General features: G+C 36.0%; 1 protein-coding gene across 1 annotated transcript; it reads right to left on the bottom strand.

The window, feature by feature from the left end:
• Positions 1–578: 578 nt before the first annotated feature.
• Positions 579–4,898, bottom strand: LOC129258061 (E3 ubiquitin-protein ligase makorin-1-like). The gene is made up of 5 exons (XM_054896514.2): positions 4,891–4,898; positions 3,972–4,100; positions 2,372–2,604; positions 1,672–1,904; positions 579–1,233 (listed from the first exon to the last, which is right to left on the bottom strand). The coding sequence occupies exons 1-5, from the start codon at positions 4,896–4,898 to the stop codon at positions 1,015–1,017; spliced, it is 822 nt and encodes a 273-aa protein (XP_054752489.2). The 3' UTR covers positions 579–1,014.
• Between the last annotated feature and the right edge of the window lie 16,220 nt (positions 4,899–21,118).

Raw genomic sequence — 21,118 nt, 5'->3', positions numbered from 1 at the left:
TTGAGTCATGCTGCCCAGCAATCGCACCGTCCGCGGCTTCTGATTGGTCGGAGCGCAGCGGTTCCGGCACCCACAGCACGCAGCTTACGGTATAAAAGGCGCACGCAGCAATTGTCCACTTTATTGCCTGACGAAGACTAGCAGTTGCAGTCGAAACGTCACAATTTCAGTTTGCCGCATCGTGAGACAACAGATTATTTCCTTTACCGATTCTATACTACCACGATAATCAACATCTTCCGTACTAACTATTATAATATTAGACATCTTTCTACATGTTGGACACCCCCTGCAAATAACAACAATACAATTAGACATCTTTTGGCATGTTGGACATCCCCTGCAAATAACAATTATCAATAACAATTAGTGTTACTGATAGCTACATACTGCATTATGGAGATAAAGAATTCATTTCTATGAACTAAAAACCCTCTCTATCTTCAATTTTCTATTTATAGACATCCAAACTCATGATAAAGAATGTTATACACCTAAGAACTAGATGAACAAATGTTACAGAATATCTCTGTTTGTTTGTCTTTGCACAGGTTCCCTATCCTTATATTCTTCATTTTCCATTGGCGTCCTACATTTTCATTTTAACTCCTTGTGTGTTTCTACTTAAAGTTTTAATGAAAATGAAGTGAGAAGGATTTTTTTAAAATTATGTATATAAAAATTAAAGTCTCCTACCTTGCCATTTCTGAACATTATATTATTGAATTTTCATGAATTATGTAGGTATTGCTCTGTATAATGTAGTAGGCAAAATGTTTGCATTTGCAGAATTCTTAGTGGGTGACTGATCAGACTCACCTTACAAATTCTATGAAAATCTACACTCAGCTGGCAGCCTCTTTCTCTAACTGAATTCTGAAAGCATGTTTTGCACCCTAAAACTAACACCAATTTATTAATTATAATCCTACATCCAACGACACATAACATTCAAATCATTTAAATTCAAACAAGTATATCTCAATTACTAAAACTCTTTAATATCATTCAATATTAATACCTGATAATAGTCTTTTCAAACTGCTTTCCACTGCGCCACTTCCTGATACAATCCAAGCAGTAAGGATGAGTGCAGTCTGATAAGATACCAAATTTGCGTTCCTTTGGTGATTTCTCCATTATAACTTCCATACAGATACCACAAACTATGTCCTTACTCTGCTGGTACAGAAATGCTTCCTGCATGTCTTTCTCATGCTTCTGAAGACAAGTCTAATAGGAAAACAATGAAGTAAACGATATTCTAGCAAACATGTCTACTTTAGATGCTACTTAAATAGAATTTATTATGCTACAAGAAAAAAAATATGACCCAAAATGTTTCTGTTGTGTAGACAACAGTTCTACATAACAGAAGTAGATAAACCTACATGTAACTCTCTCTTTTTTTCTCAATTTTTGATGGGATGTGTTATTCGCTTTTTCACAGGTGAATTTGCAAAAATCAAACCCTTTAATATTAAATTTAGGTAAACTTTGAAGACATGGATAATGCATGATTTACAAGTTGGTCTGAAAATTGTTTCCACTTTCCAACTGTTTGACTTATGGAAGGTTGACTTATAGGTATACGTATTACACCTATCATATTTAATGTGAAATTTCCTCAAGAGAAGAGGTTAAAATCATTTTACACTTGAAATATCTCACCATTCTATGGTTCTTCTTTTGCTCCTCATCATATGGAAGCAAACAAGCTTCTCCACAGAGGTCACACACTTCACCATGCATGTATTGACACTTGGCTCCATAACGACAGGTACCCTTCACTGCATAGGGACATAAGATAGCCTGAGGTCCTGGCCTAGGAACTTGTTCTGTAGATATGACCAGGGCACCACTCTCACCATTCTTCTTGGCTGTTGCGCTATAGGTTGGTGGCACTACATAATAAAGATTGATATACACAGCAAAGCAATAATTAGTATATAAGGTATTAATCTTTCAAGTATTCATATCATATTGGATGGCTCAAAATAGAATACCAGATACATTCTAAGTTAGGGCCAATAATGCAACTCATATATTGGCCCTTATGAGTGGAATATTTATGGTAATCCATTAAAAAAGTGCATATATTTCATTTATTTGAATTTTCATTTACATAAGTCTCAACTGGAAATGTGTTTTGATATGAGATGATGACAAAGCTTCAGTAATCTTACCATCATTTGGCCAATAACTGTTGAAGGTGTCATTCATGCAAACTGTAAGAATTACTGTTTTCAAGTTATATTTTTCAACATTTTTTCAAGTAACTATCAAACTTAACAAAGACAATTACAAACAAACTTATAAGAAAATTAAAAGAAAAGTATTACTTCAAGGATGAAATACTCCAAACACTCACAGGTGCCTTGAAATGGTTGACCAGGGATGAATTCTTTAGCATAAACTAGATCCTTCATAGAATACTTGTTACCAGAACACTGTTTATCCACAGTTTCATTAGGTGAGTTCTGATCATTCAACTGAAGTGTTGTTAGTTGACTCTCAATGGTAGCTCCTTTACTTGACACAGGCAGTGGTGCTGGAGAGATATTTTTCTGGGGAACATTGTTTGTAGGAGCTACATGTTGAAACCTGTACCAAAATAGTGATTAGTATTTTAAAAATCCTCACCATTCATCCATTGATAATTGAAGGGGAAGTTCACCCTGATGAGTTAGGTTTACTAAAATCATAGAAATTAAGAGAAAATATTGGTGAAGGTTCGATGAAAATTCATGAAAGAATAAGAGAGTTGTGAATTTTTTAAGTTAATTTGAGAAGTCAAATGCAAGGAGCTCATCCATATGTACAACCGAAATATAAATTCCATAAATTCAATTATTTGAATGGAACATGATGAATAAACCTATTTTTCTAATAGGGGATGATGGGACTGATTATATATTCACTGCGCAAACAAAATCACTTTCAATCAGGGAAATTATCATAAGACAAAAAAAAATCCCTTTCAATTTTTTTCATGGGGGAATTTATATCACACGAAATATGGAACAGTTGCTTATCTGTGACATCATAAAACAAAAATTTCCTAAATTCATACCTCTTATTATTCTTTGTTTGATTTTCATCAAACCTTCACTAACATTTATCTCTCTTTTTTTGCTGTTATTAAATACAACAAACTGTCAGGTTGATCCTGCCCTTTAAGCTTTCTAAAAGATTCTATCGATCTCTAATACAAATATATATTTGTATTGGTGGAATCTATCCTGATATTTTCATTACTATAAAAAGGACCCCTGCAATACCTGCTCAAGTATACTTCTCAAACAAATTAAAAACGAGAATACTGAAGCAAAGAATAATGTATAAGACAATGCTTGGTCATTACCAACATGTGAATACAAACAATGGCTCTCTTCAATAAATGGAACAGGCCTTGACTAGATAGAGGGAATTTAGCATTTAAGGAATACAAATACTGTACATGTCAAGGGCATTTGGAGGGATGTACAAATTGCGCAACATGATTCTCATAGCAATAACTTATATCTGGCATATAAAAAGAAAATATCTACACAGTACAGTACGGACATTTGTACTACACATACATGTGGCCCAGTGGATTAGTCTCCGGACTTTGAAACAGAGGGTCATGGGTTCAAATCCCAGCCATGGCGTAATTTCCTTCAGCAAGGAATTCATCTATTGTGTGCTGCACTCGACCCAGGTGATGTAAATGGGTACCAGCAGGAAGAAATTCCTCAAAAAGCTGTGTGCGCCTAATAATCGATTGCCTAGCTTAGCCATGGTAATAATGATAGCAGGGCTTTTTTTAAACACCATGAGCACCAAAGGTGGACATGTGCGCTATAAGTAGCCACCATTATTACTATTATTATGTACAGATTTGTTCTTTAAGATTATTTCTCTCATTTATCACTCCTACATGTAAATGCATTATGAACAGACTGCCGATATCCAAAGACTTTACTTACTTGCAGCTGGCTCCATAGTGGCACTTTCCTTGGAGATAGTAGCGACATACATTACTCTTCACATTATGAGATCTGTTATGAGCATAGGGACACCTATCTCCTTCCTTGCACAGACCATGCAGAAAATATCTAAAGATCAAACAAATAAACATATTAAGAAAATTAAATAAACAAATGAAATAAACTCAATAACAGAACAAAGTAATATCAAACTCAATACATGGAAGCAATATTACAAGTCAATGGGTATTGTAAGTGGTTGAGATGATAAGCACTATAGTACTAAAAAGAAGCCATTTCAAAAAGTATTTTCCCCCATCATTAAACTTTAGTTATATTAAGCTGTCATTCCTTCAATGTCTTTTATTCCATACATTCAAACAGCATAAAACATGAACAGACAAACCTGATGAAGCAATAATTCATCTAATGTTTCTCTCATTTAAAACTAATATAAAGAGGAACCTGACAAAAACCTTTATCAAAATTAGAACTACATCGTCTTCTTTCAGGAGTCTTCAACACTAATTTGCATGGTAGTCAGGCAGCATACGTCATCTACTTCAACAAATTGGCTAAGTCTGATTTTTCCCTTTTATGTGATTGGTGACATCACAAGGAACAACTTTCAACTTGGTGACAAATTTCTAATGGTCATCTTGACCATGTGAGGGTCAAAATGGAGTCAATTTCTGGAATTACCCGGATTGTGTCAAGTCATACATCAAATTGTTTTGTTATACTGAACAAAAAAGTGTACACAATCATATAATAATAATAATAATAATATAGGGTATTTATATTGCGCACATATCCACCTTGTTAGGTGCTCAAGGCGCTCCTATATTACCCGGCTAAGCTAGGCGTTCATAGCGCACACAGCTTTTTAAGGAATTACTTCCTACCGGTACCCATTTACCTCACCATATACTCGTGACCTGCCGTTTAAAAGTTATGACCAGAAATGTCAAAAGGTCAACGAACTTTCTTTAATGGCAAATTACACTAAAGATGTTAAGAAAGCCTATTTTTTCTGGTTTTTTCTTCTTCTTTTTTGCATGTGTGTACTTTTTTATTTTCGATTTTCATCTTCAGAAGTCCTTAGCCAGGAGATATATAGGGTTAAGACAAGGTCAGGGAAAGGTCAAAAGGTCAACAAACTTTCATTGGTAGCCAAAATACACTAAAAGCGGTTAGAATCTTATAGAAGTTGGTTCTTTATTTTGAAAAGTCTCTATCTAAAAAGACATTATCCATTTATAAAAACGGGGTCAAATGTGCTCATTTAGGAACAAAACAGATAAACAGAGATAGACGTCAAATACATTCAGTGTGGTATCATGGTATTGCAGGAATACCTTGAAACGACTTGACAAATCTTAATGCCCTTAACATTGTGTCATATTCATGATTTTATAAGTGCAACCAGCTCTATATGAGATTATTGATTTAGGAATTCAATTCAAGTTCAATTCATTATCAATTTACTAGTCTTTGATATAACATTTCATCCATTTGCTTTTACAGTACAGAATATTTTGATCTACAGAAATTGGGATTAATAAACCTCTCTTTATAATGTTGAATAATCCGTTCCTCTGATTGGTCAAAAGTGGGGTCATGTAATCCACCATGCCAGCAAAACAAACTAAGGTGGTAACCAAGGGCAACAGGCATACTGTAAACACTGTTATTTTCGCGGGATTTATTTTTCGCGCTTGGTGGCTTCAAAGCATATTCGCGGGTTCTTGAATTCGCGCTGCACACTCCATAATCACAAAGTCACTTCCTTCTTCCACATCTGTGAATGGTTTTAATTAACATTTCAGCAACGAATTTGTATCTTCTGATCATAATTCTAGCTCTAAAACAGCATAATTCAGCATTGTTTTGATCCAATCATGAACTTTTGTGACATTTAGCGCAAATTTTCTTTCCAGGGCGGACATCGGGGAAGGCAAAAGAGAGGCGCTGCTGGCCGGGGGGATTACGGCTATTCAAACTTAGTGCATGGGATCAATCAACAAACCTGGGCGATCGACCCAACGTCTTCTTAAAAACTAATCAGATCCAAACACTCACTTCAATCAAACAGCAAAAGCAATTTATATTTCAACCAAAATCATTTAAATACCGATCTGCGACTGTTAACAAATGATCACATTGCTTTGGAACAAATTCTCGCGATGCATATAATTTTGGAGCTCAGGCTTGCTTGCTTAAATGTCGTCCTCTATAGGTCAAATTATGCAATCTCTTTACCAAAACGATACACGCAATTGTACCGCGGTTCAAAACTTGCATTAAAATAGATGCTCATAAATTCGTGGTTTTTAAATTCGCGCTCGCTGATCTTGCCGCAAAAATTTCCACTTTAACAGTAGTTAAAATTATTTCTGCCCGTTGCCCCCTGACCCGCCCCTTACACTGGGCATACATGTAGCAAAATTTGGCTGAGATCCCCATTTGATTGCATGCAAAATATTGCTTTCAGCTGTGATTGCGGATACCATATATATCTGCATGATTTGAGCGAAAGTTTTAGACAATTCGCGCAATTAAGCGCTTATTGCGCAAGTGCGCGCAACGGATATGACATGGAACGATGCCGATCTTTGACTGTTGCTTGTTTATTCCTGTTAAAAAATCTAGGCTTTATCGAAAAGAAGACTAACTTATTAACTAAGGACATAATGTAAGTTAGATCTATCAATCATCAAGTCTGTTGCAGTTGTTCAAATGCATGTTCGCAAAAGGTGAGTCGCCTAAAAAGATAAGACTGTCGCTGCACTAGATCTACATGTACGTTAGGCCTATGGACTAACTTTAGACTCTAACTTAACTCCTAGACTCTAGGGCCTATGCATGACAAACGACAACGTTAGGTCTAGACCTAATGACAATTAATGTTGTCGCTAGTTCTAGTTCTAACGTTAGCTTAGTCTAGAGTAGGGTCTAGATCTTCTAGACTCTAACGTTAGATCTAATTTAGACCCGTTATTGCGACCCGTTGCGAACGTTACGAAGGATTAACTCAAAGACTGATTAACTACAGATAAATGGAATACTGATGTTATTAGGATTACTTGACTAACAAATGTGAATCTGTAAGTACTCTATTCGTGTATTCCAGAGACAACATTTTTATTGATGAACTGCTAAACTGGTTTTGCTTCGAGCGCCCTACTTTGCTGGATTATTGATACAGTCCCATTGCTATATATCCGTGTGTGTTTGTGATAACTTCGTAAGCTATAGTATTCGCCTTCTCCAGACTTTCGTACTTCTTGTACCACGTCACATTTTACCTTTCAAATTGATTAACATTACAAAGCATGGACTGTGTCAATATACAAATCTAGACCTAACATTGTTGCTGTTCATCGAATCCCTAAACCAAATAGTTTCTTGCCAACTGTTTGTCCATTCTTCCAAACTCCCTTACAATGCCTTCAACCCGTTCCAATTCTGTCAGCACAACAAATGTGAGTGACATCATCATTGATCTATTCCAGTCAGATAGATTCTTACAACAGATCAAAGAAATCGCTAAATCTATTGCAACGGAAATTGCTGAACAAACATTTGGGAAATTACAACAAATGATTGAGATGAATGAAAGCAAGATTCATGACCTGGCAGTAACAGTAGAAACAAAGGAACAAAGATTGAAGAAGGTAGAAGAAGAATTACAGAAGAATGAAAACAAACTTCAGGAGTTAGAGATGGCAACAAATAATCTGCAGCAGTACTCAAGACGCTCATCGTTGCGTATCTTTGGTGTAAAGGAGAATGCAAATGAAAACACGGATCAGCTGATCTGCGATATCAGCAATACAAAACTTCATGTGTCCTTAACGTGTGATGACATCGATCGTTCTCATCGCACTGGTCAGCATCCGCGGTCTTTGATTGTCAAATTTTGGAGCTATCGAAAACGCGAAGAAGTCATCAAAGCACGCAAAATGTTGAAAAACACAGGAGTGACGATACAAGAGGATCTAACTCCCCGTAACGCTAGTCTGTACAAGAAAACCTACCAGTCGTCCAATGTAGAGTCCGCCTGGACACACGATGGGAAAATAATAGCTCTAGTGAAAGCTAGCGGTGGGAAAAAAGTAACCAAACTCATCGGAAGTGAGCTTGATCTCCGATCGCTATGATCCTTATTATGAGGGTCCTGACCCTTCTGGTGATCATGACTTTGAATAAATGAAAGATATATTTATATGTCTCTGGTTGCAAACGTCGTTGTGAACTCATTGTCACCTTTTTATCTCACTTGATTAGTTGTATTTTACTCATTTATTTTATCATTTTACCCTTTGTGTTAGTTTAATGTCACAAAATTTTGCTTGTGTGGTTTGTGAAAGGCAAATTTCTGATATAAATAATCTAACTTGTCTAGCTTGTGAAGATCACTTAGATTCATTACGGGCTCTGGAAGATGATTTTGGTCCAAATTCTCATTACTATACTTTACCTGAATACAATAAAAAAAATTCAAATATAAATTGTGTGGATAAGTTCTTAACCATTGCTCATTTTAACTGTAGAAGTTTGACTAAGAATATTGACAGTCTTGAATATGTAATATCTGAAACCAAATGCTCATTTTCTATAATAGCAGTATCGGAAACCTGGTTCAAAAATGAAGAATATGTACAAATTGATGGTTATCAATTTGTCGGAAAAGGGAGAAATGACAGACGTGGTGGTGGAATAGGTTTTTATTTAAAAACTGGATTGAAATTCAGAAGACGTTTAAAACTTGATGTTTTTCATGACTTTATTGAGATTCTCTTCATTGAAGTTTATGGTAAATATTCAGGTACTATCTTTGCTGTCTGTTATAGACCACCTACTCAATCAGTGCCATGTTTTTTAAGTGAACTGGAAGTACTACTTCATAAAATATCTAAAGAAAACAAAGAATGTGTCTTGATCGGAGATTTTAATTTAGATTTATTAAAGATTTCTTCTTGCAATAATGTAAATAGTTTTATTGATACGCTTAAGTCATTTTCTTATGTTCCCTTAATTTTAAGACCTACCAGAATAACTATGCAATCTGTAACTCTGATAGACAATATATTTATCAATAGACCTGAAAATAAAATAAATGCAGGAATAATTCTTACCGACGTGAGTGATCACTTTTCAATCTTTTGTCACTTAAGATCTGTTTTTGAAGATGATCGCTGTGATGTAGTCTTAAAGCGTGCAATAAATTACTCTAATATTTCCTTGTTTTGTGAAACATTACTGAAGACAAACTGGGATCAGATATTAGATTGTAGATATGCAGATTGTACCTTTGAACAAATATTAGATTGTACATTTGTAGATAGTACTTTTGATCTATTTATGAAATATTTTCTAAATACTTACGACATATGCTTTCCATTTAAAGAAATGAAATTAAAACAGAGAAAACAAAAGCCTTGGTTTGATGTAGAACTCAAAAGAATGTGCAAAAAGAAAAATATCTTATTTCGGAAGTATCTAAAAAATCCATCCTCTTATCGGAAAGATGTATATTCTTGTTATAGAAACTTTGTAAACAATGAGATACGAAAACGTAAACGAGAATATTATTTCTCTAGATTTAAAAGTGTCAAAGGTAATATCAAGGCAACTTGGAAAACTATAAATGACATTTTGATGAAAGTTAATGGATGTGTGCAATATGATTTTATTGAAAAAAATGGTATACAGATAAACAGCAAACAGGCCATTGCCCAAGCTTTTAATGATTTTTTCAGCACTATTGGCAGGGATACTGTAAACAGTATACCTAATGCCTCTGTTGACTTCTTGCATTTTTTTACCAAATAGGGATTTTTCACAGTCTATGTTTATGAAACCAGTTGAAATTTCAGAAATACTTGAAATTGTTACAAAGCTTGACTCATGCAAATCCCCTGGATATGATGATATTAATATTGATGTTCTAAAGAAGTCTATTGCTTCCTTTGTTGTACCGCTTTGCAATCTATTTAATATGTCTTTACAATCTGGTGTATTCCCAACTGCTTTAAAGAAGGCTAAGGTGATTCCTGTACATAAAAAAGGAGATAAACATATTTTAAGCAATTATAGACCTATATCAATTTTATCCACTTTTTCAAATATCTTAGAAAAACTTGTGTATAGTCGTTTATTTTCCTTCTTGTCAAAAAGAGATATACTGTACCATAAACAATACAGGTTTAGACAGAACTACAGTACTTACATGGCTCTTTTAGATTTTACTAATATTGTTGCTAAATCACTTGAAAATAAAAGAGTTGTTTTAGGTATATTTTTAGATTTAACTAAGGCATTCGATTGCATAAGTCATGAAATACTTTTACAAAAATTGCAATTTTATGGGATTAGGGGTTCAGTACTTCAATGGTTTTCTAGTTACTTGAACAAAAGAACTCAATATGTTTGTGTAAATAATGTATCTTCTGAAATCACACATAACACCTATAGTGTCCCTCAGGGATCAGTATTAAAGGAGAATGAAACTCTTGGAGCAAGTTAGCTTTTGTGAAAGCAGAAAAATCAAAGAATAAGATCAACAAAAGTTTGAGTAAAATAGGACTAGCAATAAAAGAGTTATGAGCATTTGAATGTCGAGATCACTAATGCTATGGAGATCCTCCCATTGGCAATGCGACCAAGATCTGTGATGTCACACACGTACAACTCTCCCATTCGGACACTGAAAATATACCCCAAAACATCTCTTTTTGCTCATTCTAATCATATGACAAACGATTCATCAATGATATAATGTTGTGAAACCTCTGTACTTGTCATCTCATAAAGAAAACACCTAACCTTGTGATAGACTCTATAAAAGTGAGAATATAAGTGAAATAAGTATTAAAGTAATGAGGGAGTTGTACGTGTGTGATATCACAGATCTTGGTCGCATTGCCGATGGGAGGATCTACATGGCACTAGTGATCTCAATATTCAAATGCTCATAACTTTCTTATTATTCATTCAATCTTCCTCAAACTTTCAACAATATGTTTCTTTGATTTTTCTCTTTGATATGGATTCAGCTAGTTTCAAGGGTTTCATTCTCCTTTAAGTCCCTTATTATTTTTGCTGTTCATAAACGACATTCAATACGTAAGTAGTATATTACAATCGATAATTTTTGCGGATGATACAAGTTTATTTCTATCTGGTGAAAATATTGATACATTGTGTCTTACTTTTAATACAGAACTTAAAAAATTGATACTTGGTTTAAAGCAAACAAATTAAAATTAAATGCAGAAAAAACTTCTTGTATGTTATTTCAGCCAAAAAATAAAAATATCAATACTTCTTGTATAAGAATATATATCAACCAACAAATTATATCGATTGTAAATTCTACAAATTTTTTAGGAGTTAGAATTGACAATAAATTGACATGGAAAGAGCATGTATCTTATGTATCATGTCAAATATCTAAAGCTATTGGTGCAATGAATAGAATAAAGAAAATTGTTCCTTTTTATATCCTTCTTAAATTGTATAATAGCATGATCTTGCCATATCTTAACTACTGTAATATAGTATGGGGTGGCTGTGCAAAGACCTATCTTAATAGAATCTTCATTCTTCAAAAACGAGCAATACGAATTGTTTAATTTACATCCTTACTCACACACTGCTCCTGTATTTAAAAAATTCAGTATATTAACAATTTTTTATATACATAAACAACAGATTGGCATATTTATGTTTTCGTACTCCAAAAATATACTTCCGAAGTTTTTAGAAAATTGTTTTGTGTATAATAAAAATGTATGTAAATATGCGACCCGTCAATCAAATCTTTTCCATCTACCAACGCTAAATTATAATTTTTCAAGAACTACCATTTCTTATGCAGGTCCTAAGTTTTGGAACAAATTACCACAAGAAATCAAAATATGCCCAACTTTGAATATGTTTAAAAAAAAACTAAAAAAGTACCTAGTTGAAAATAAATCCTATAATAAAGTTAACAAAATATTGCCTGGGGGGGGTGGGGTCCAGGATGTCTGGTTGTCTTTTGTTATTTCATTTACACTTATATTTTTGAATTCCATGTGTGTCTATTTCTTTTTCTATTGTTTTCTATATTTTGTATATATTTAAGAAACATTTTATGTAAATTTTATTACCTTTGGGAATAACCCTGATAGGCCTTTTGCCTTTGTCAATTCCCACCACATTATGATTCCAAACTGAATATGTTTCATTTTAATGTTTTTTTTTATTGTATATATCTATTTGCATATGAATTTGTACTTGTGTTTTTAATCAGATGTGGAAATAAAATTGAATTGAATTGATAATCTAGATCTAATGTTCCATTTATACTTAGATCTGAAGAACTGTTAGAGATCTAATGGTAGATCTAGACTCTATTGGAGATCTAGATATACAGTACCGTAATGTTAGATCTATTAATTATCAGACCCTGGCCTAATTTGGCTCCTAAAATATCTACAGGTAAGGACTGCTTTGATATTCCAGACCTAATGTCAGGGCTAGGCCTAACCGTTTAGTCTAGACCTTATATCTAACGTTTAATTCGATTCTTAAAATATATACATGTATGGACTGCTTTGATATTCAAGACATGGTTGTTTCTTTCGGCTCTCTGGTACCGCACCGGCCAGACCATGCCCTCGGGCATAGTCGCATTGCGGTCCCCTTGAGCTTCTAGAAACAAACATGCCTCTCAAAGCAGTCCATATGTAATACATGTACTATGTTAACGGAGTAAACACATCGATTGATCAGTGCTCCCAGCTCCTACATGTAAGAAAGATGCCTAACATCTTATTTGGTTTAACTTATAAATAAGATAAGGTTAGGATTGAGGAAGATATGATAAGTTGGGCTGCAATTGCTCCTTAATTAATTCTAATGTGTGATGGTTATATTATTTCTGACAAAGAGGCAACATCGTGCAGGCATGCTCATTGTAGTCAGTCATGAATGTCCATCATGTTGATGTGATATACATGTATTTTGACCATTACTCGATCTCTGGAGCCAAGAAGGACTACACATTTTTGTTGTTGAAAGAATCAAACATATTTACAGCTGTACATAGAGAAAAAAAACAATTGTATTTACCATTTCTAAGTAAAAAACATAAAAAGAAAAAGGACAACACAAGACGACACAACACACCACAATATATACAAAACTGGATTATTGTCTCCCTTTTGCGGATAGACTTCCCCACAGATGGTTCCGCACACTGACAACACGCTCTGCCTGACCAGAACCAGCTTAGCCAGGCAGAGTACGTGCCAGTGCACGGAAAGCCCTCCTTGCAAGTAAAATAAGAATGTGCAGTGGAGAAATCTATCCCTAATAGGCTGCGTTTATGCGACCTCAAGCCAGAATCATGATTTGAATCATGATTTGAATCATGATTCAAAACACAAACATGAATCACGATTTCACAGAATCAGCGTTTAGACGACCGTCATTCCAATGCTGTTTCTCCTCAGATTCGGGCCAATCCAGTGCGCATCACTAGTGCGCAGTTTGACAGAGGAAGTTTTTCGCACGTGTTTCGGCTCTCGAAAAATCTTTTGCTTCCAGAATTCAACCTGATTTTGTTTACTTCTATCATATAAGGTCCATATGCTTCTATTCATCTTGTTAGTTAATCCAAAATGGTGTTCGGAAGTGAATTTCAGCGTAGATCCAATTTAATATTGACACTCTATACCAGGGGTTCTCAAACTACGGCCCGCGGGCCGGATCCGGCCCGCAGAGCTTCTCTATCCGGCCCGCGAGACTCTGCTGGGTTTTTTTAATCACTAAAGTCACGATATGAAACAAAGCTCAATATGATTACATTGTGTATCCATGTAGACCTAACCGTAATAAAAGTAATGGCAGTCAAATTAATTTGACATTTAAACAAAGTTTAGTGGAGTCTTTTCTGTCTGTTCGATCTACTTATTAGATGACCAGCGCTGTTCTCACCATGTTTGGATCTACGTACAGGTGTGAAAGTGCATTTTCCACAAGGAACATTTTAAAGAACTAACTCATACCGAAGTACCTTGACAGGGGCCGCGGAACGGTTTTCAAAGTGGGGGGGGGGGGGCGCTGGCCATGCAAAAAATCACAATCTTATGGTCATTTTTACGTTTATATAAATGGTTTTGGAAAAATGTGGGGGGCTGAAGCCCCCCCCCCCCCGCTTCCGCGGCCCCTGCTTGACAAGTGAACATTTGCACCAGTGCCTTCGTCTGGTAATTACACCTTTTGTGCCAAGGTTCAAGCAACTTATTGCTGACAGACCACTAGCGTACCTACGGGGGGGGGGGGGGGGCAGGTCGGCACTCTGCCCCCCCTGACGAGCCACAACCCATACAAAAGACATATACCTGCCCCCCCTGACGAGCTTAAAAGACCTTTTTTGCCCCCCTGACGAGCTTGAAGACCTTTATTGCCCCCCCCCCCCTGATGAGCTTGAAGACCTTTTTTTTTTTTTTTTTTTTTTTTTTTGCTTGTCAAATTTTTTGGCGGCCGATTTTGCCCCCCCTGTGGAAAATCCTAGGTACGCCACTGTGACAGACTGTCACTTTTCCCATATTGAAAGTGACTAGAAGACTGACATCATTGTTAGAGTCTACAACAGACGTACTCTATTATTCATTCTACTTTGACTGCAAAAATATTGATACTTCAAGACATAATCTGTCTTCCCAATACCAGTTATGTATAGGTAAAATCTAGATTCCTTCTAACAAAGTGCTGCAATTTTGTTATCATTAATATTGACTCTCGCTGTATTTTGAAATCTTTTCTAATTTTGCCTGCGTTCTGTATGAAACTGTTATAAATTTGTTGGAATAAAAGCTCCCAAAATAAGGGCCAGATTATAGAGCATCTAGGACCCCGACCTCAAGGGTCTTTGCGCTTCGCGCACATTTTTGTCTAAGTATCCACTTCAGCCTGGCCCTTTTAGGTTTACTTGGAGTCTCATCTGGCCCTTCAAAGAAAAAGTTTGAGAACCCCTGCTCTATACTCATCATTGTCTCCAGTTAATTCATTTACTAGAACTTGAAGTTGAAGACATGACCAAAAAATGAAAAGTAGTGGACGATGCGAAGACCAACACAGAACTTGAACATGACAAGAAATGCATGCAGAGTAATCATGTACATACAATGAGCATAAGCTTGGCAAGAGTCAAACCGAAAGCCGTAGCTCGACGACACAGTGAGGTCATATAATCATGATTCAAATCACGATATCGTTTATTCGAACATTTTCGTACGTGATTCTGCAGAAACGTCTTTCCAAACGCCCCTTTTTTCGTGTTTCATGTTTGTGATTCTAATCATGATTATATTCAATTTCGACTAAACGCAATCGTGATTCTGCAGAATCATGATTTGAATCATGATTCAGATCATGATTCTAGGGTGAAAAAGTGGCGGATAAACGCACCCATAGTAAACCATTTTATGAACAATGTCTTCCTTATTACAAGGTAAGAATAGTGCCTCCTTGTTTAACCACACCAACCATGCAAGCAACATGTGATGGAGTGGTGAACTGAGGTAATAACATAAAGTATCAATATACTGGAAAGAAGTTCAACATGAGTTACAAGAATGGTGAAATACAAACAAAGGCATCCATTATGTCAAATTATGTGAATGATTATATGTATGTGCTGTCATTAGCACAGCTTGTACTATTTTATCAATTGTATTTTTTCCAGAGCATACAACGTGAAACATAACTTAATACCAGTTCTCATGATAGTGATGTGCATAGATGCTGATTAAATTTTTGTTCTTTTGTTGTTCTTGGTTTTTTTTCCTACTTTGCTGAACTGCCTGGATGTTGCCAAAAAGAATAATCACATATGTCATTGAAGTAAACCACGGTCATACTGCAGCGGGGGGAGGGGGCAGCTGCCCCAGATATTGTGAAAACTTGCTTTTTGCTGAAAATTACATATAATTGACCAAAAGTACATGTATGGACGAAATCCTTAAATTTCACTTTACAAAATGCAAAAGTGTCCCAATGATAAGCTCAGAACAGTACACCACCAGAAATGTGTAGTCCTTGGCTCTAGAGATTGAGTAGTGGTCAGAATATATCATATCAGCATAATAGACACCCATGACTACAATGAGCATGCCTGCATGATGTTGCCTAATTTCTAAATAAAATAAAAACCACCAGGGTGTCACTAAGGCGAGCACATAATACGCCCGCCTGTAACACGGAATATGGAGTTATTGGTCAAGTAAAAAAGGTGGAAAGTGGCTACTTTACCTTTGACCTTCTGACCACAAGATCAACAGCATTCCTGGGATTTATGCTATTTATCACACACCCCAAATTATATGAGCCTAGGTTAGGTTAAACTAAAGTTATTGTGTTTTACAAGGACTTCAAAAGGGTGAGATGAAAACATGTCACTGTGATCTTGACCTTTGACATTTTGACCTAAAAATCAATAGGCTTCCTGGGATCCATGCTAGTATCATACACATCAAATTATATGAGCCTAGGTTAAGTTAAACTAAAGTTGTCGCATTTGCAAGGACTTCAGAAGGGTAAGATGAAAATATTGTGTCATAACTTTTTAACGGGAGCTCAAGAGTCAAGAGTATATGGTTGTGTAGAAATGTGTACACTTTCTTGTTCAGTCTCCATAGCATTAGTGATCGCAATATTCAAATGCTCATAACTTTCTCATTATTTGTCCGATTTTTCTCAAACTTTCCTTGATCTGTTTCTTTGATTTTTTTTTTTTGACACAAGCTATCTTTTTCCAAAGGTTTCATTCTCCTTTAAGATAAGAAATTGTACAAATTAATGTAATGAAAATACTCTAAAAAGAAAATCAGAAATTTAAAATATGGTATACAAATATACCATGATGCGCGAGGATCTTTCGAAAACTATTCAACGAAGGAACACTAATACTACCCTTCTCCCAAAGGGCAATGGCCCGAGGGAGAAGGATAGTTGGTAGTCTTGATGTTCTTGAGTGTGAATAGTTCTAGCTTGTTGTGAGAATGAGTCAATTGTACCCCTTCAAAATTTTGGATTATTATGTGCACTCCGGAAAGGAGAAAGAAATGGATCAAAAAGAAAAGGAAAAAAGGGTGTTTTAAAGATATGTTTTTTCTGATTAACTTGTCAAAATCTATCACAAAGTTAGATTCTTATGAAAAAGTGACCCTTCTCCCAAAGGGCAATGGCCCGAGGGAGAAGGGTAGTTGGTACTCTTGATGTTCTTGAGTGTGAATAGTTCTAGCTTGTTGTGAGAATGAGTCATGTACCCCTTCAAAATGTTTGGATTATTATGTGTACTGCGGAAAGGAGAAAGGAATGGATCTAAAGGAACAAGGCAAAAGCGATTTTGTGTCTCGCCCACTTATGAAAATAATCAGAAATATCGTGATTTGCGAGGGTACGCAACAGAATTGTATCGAAACTTCATTGTGAAATGACTGGGATGGAATAACACTTTTCATAAGAGCCTTGCACGTAAACTTTAATATTGACCTGAAAATGACCTTTGACCTTACCATGTGACCTCCGACTGCAGCATAACATGCAGGTCGCCTAAGTACATCTACCATCCGACAGAGGCGTCGATCCTGGGGGGCAGGGGGGGTGATCGCCCCACCAATGAAAATATTGGGGGGGCAAACATATCGTTTTGCCCCCCCCCCCCCAATAATTCCGCATGTGCAAAAATGAAATAAGATTGTAATGTAAAACATAAATCGGCAAACAAGATTGAGGTACACAACTCGTTCTTTACTTAAAATCGTGCTAATAATGTCCGCTTTTCAGATTGGAATATAAAAATTTTAAGCTCGCGCTTCGCGCTGGCATCATTTCTGTAGCAAAAACCCATACTTCTCATAATTAAATAGGTGAATAGAATGTCCCGTTTTCAGTTCTAAACCTCAAAAGAACTCCCGCTTTGATTTGCAATAATCTTTTGTTGGATGTATATCTTGTTGTTTATAAGAAACGTCCATTAAACTTTAATTTTTTCAGATTGAGATATCAAAATTTTCAGCTCGAGCTTCGCGCTCGCATCTATAGTTCTTTTAGATACCCATCTTAATCCTTGTTACCAAAAATGCTTAGAATATCAAGCTTTCAGGTCAGAATATAAAGAAATTTCAGCTCGCTCTCGGCACTCGCATTATCTGTGTAGTGGGATTTGTATCCTCCTCATGAATTACTACAAACAGTCCTAAACAGGTACCTTTTTCCTGTTTTCAGGTCAGTATACTGAAAAATTTCAGCTCGCGCTTTGCGCTCGCATTAATTTGTTGGTAAGATGTGTCTCTTTCTCATGAGTCATATATATATATAAATATATATATATATATAGGCCTATGTGTGTGTGTGTGGGTAAGTTTGCTTGTTTTGTTTGATCGAGCGCCTTTGGAACGTTGATTCATGATTTAGCCCCCCCAATCTGAAAAATGGATCGACGCCCCTGCCATCCAAGTTTGGTTGAAAAGTGACTTACGGTTGCGGAGTTAGGTGTCATAAGAGAGTCTTGCATGTAAACTTTATCGTTCACCTGAAAATTACCTTTGACCTTACCATGTGACCTCCGACTGCAGCATAACATGCAGGTCCCCCAAGTCCATCTACACATGTACCATCCAAGTTTGGTTGAAAAGTGACTTACGGTTGTGGAGTTATGTGTCATAAGGTTTGTGACGGACGGACGACATTTGGATCCATAAGTCTCGCCTTCACCTCTGGTGGGCGAGACAAATAAGGGGTTCAAAAGATTGGATTTTTTCCGAATACCATGTCAAAATCTCTATCACAAAGTTAGATTCTTATGAAAAGGTGAAAAATTTGCTTATTCGATTCGCTCCCTCTGAACTTTTAAGACACTTTTTCCCCAAGCACCAGGCTGTGCCCCCTCATTTTTTTTTTACTCAGCAGTCTACTGCCGCATAGAGTACAGAGCTTCCAGCTAATGCTTGTGCAGTAATAAAAATCTTATTCACATCATATCATGACTGGAAAATTCATGGCTCTTGACCCAGCCCCCTCCCCTGGCCATGGACCCATGTTATGCCCCTGTTCTTTCTCTCTCACATTCTCATAACCGTTTAAAATGTTCTCTTTCACAGCTTTCTTTACGTTGTTTCATAAACTCTTTCAATTCCCTTTCTCTATCAGCAATTAACGAATTCTAATTTCTATTCAACATACCCCTGTACACGTACAGTACCATGGGTCCCGCTTATACAAACTATTAAATTAGTCTATCACTCTCCCATTCATATCTATTGTACATAGTGTGCAAGTAATCAATACAAGTATGATTTTATTAAGAGATTTTGGGATTATGGTAATCTAACTACTCAGATAATCTGATGTTTGGGATTATGCCCAATGTTTTACTCAAGCATGCTGTATCAAATTTATTTTGCACATAAATGCATGTGAACCAGTATAACAGGCATGGTATCTCATCAACCCCTGAGTTATACAAGAGACAAATATTTCACATAATACTATAAGCAACAAACTGTACAAAAAATATACTCGTGGAGCCTTCCTTGTTCACATACTTCCATAATCTTTACAATAAACATCAGATTTCTCAACAGAGATGCATGTACATGTACACAATACATCATTCCTGACTTCATGAAATTTGTAACATATTTTTCAAGACTCTCCCTTCCCCCATTTTGTACACTTATCATTCAGGCATTCACTTTAACACTTTGATCCACGGATCACTTCTTCCAAAAAAAAAACTGAACCATATACCCGGTACATGTAGCTTTTGGTACATGATAACTGCTATGCTCCATGCCTTTTTACACATAATCATTGCTGTAGTCTGTCATTAAAAATTTTGTAAAAAGTTGAATAGTATTTTCACAATGAAATAAATATTTAAACTTTGAAGCTCACTATTTCATAAATATTAACAATCCTATAATAATGAATATAAAAAGTATGTACAAATACAAATAAGTGGAATATTTCAAAATCCCAGGATGATATTTCACTAAATTTTTACGTCAAAGAGGAACATGTAGATACTGGGCCATAAATCTTTGAAAGCAATTTTAATACTCAAAATGAACTTTCTTTAGATCACATGCTCATCTGTCACTTATTGTATTTAGGGACAATTTTAGGTTTACCAAATGTGTTTCAAGATATCATGCATGCACGAAGTGAAGATGTGCTATTTATATTTAAAAAATTGAAAATGGAACGCTTTTCACCAGAAAAAGCCCTGGTGAGTAGTGGAATGAGTTTCGGCTAACATTATTTGCGTTATGAAGCAGGGGCCGCGGAAGCGGGGGGGGGGGGGGGGGGGGGCTGGGGGGGGCTTCAGCCACCCCCCCCCCCCCCCACTTTTTCCAAAAACTGTGTACAAATACGTAAAAATGACCATATGATTGTGATTTTTTGCATGGTCAGCCCCCCTACTTTGAAAACCGTTCCGCGGCCCCTGTGAAGTGATGTTAACCGACAACTTTAAAATCCATTGCGTAAACACGTTTGTAGTGCGAGGTTCAGCGTTCTCGCCAGGATTTTTCTTACGCGTGTCGGAAACCTACCAATTCGGTGGTGGCCAAATTTGCACGTGATGTTTTGATTTTCACATGCGCTGCGCTTTGATCTGATCCAAAGTCAAGTTTCATTGCCAATCCGCGAAGTTCAATAGACAATGTAATGCTGTTTTAATCGGCGGCGGACACCAACCTAAAATTGATATCGGCAAAAATATTGGAATGTTAAGTTGTTGTTTATCTCAAAATTTAGCCCGGGTCTTTTTTTGTCTGGATATGTTTTATAATTATACTGTTTTGGGTGTTAATGAGTAAAAATATATTTCATATACCTTTCGGTATGGACTCCCGTTCTCCGAGAAGAAATATAAATCAGGCATTATTCTGACAACGGCGGAAAAGAAAATAAAACAAAATAGAAGTCACAAACATCTCAGCTTAATGAACGATCAATTTGGGAATGTTTTAAAATTGTTTTTGAGGTCCTAACAAGTTAAAATTTATTTATAAACCTTAATAGCTATGAACTCTCTAAGAAATATGAATGATGCACTATTCTGACAATGGCGGAAAGGATTA

Source organism: Lytechinus pictus, chromosome 3, assembly GCF_037042905.1.
Source record: "Lytechinus pictus isolate F3 Inbred chromosome 3, Lp3.0, whole genome shotgun sequence".
Lineage (NCBI taxonomy): Eukaryota > Metazoa > Echinodermata > Echinoidea > Temnopleuroida > Toxopneustidae > Lytechinus > Lytechinus pictus.
This window is presented reverse-complemented; position numbering and strand designations above follow the sequence as displayed.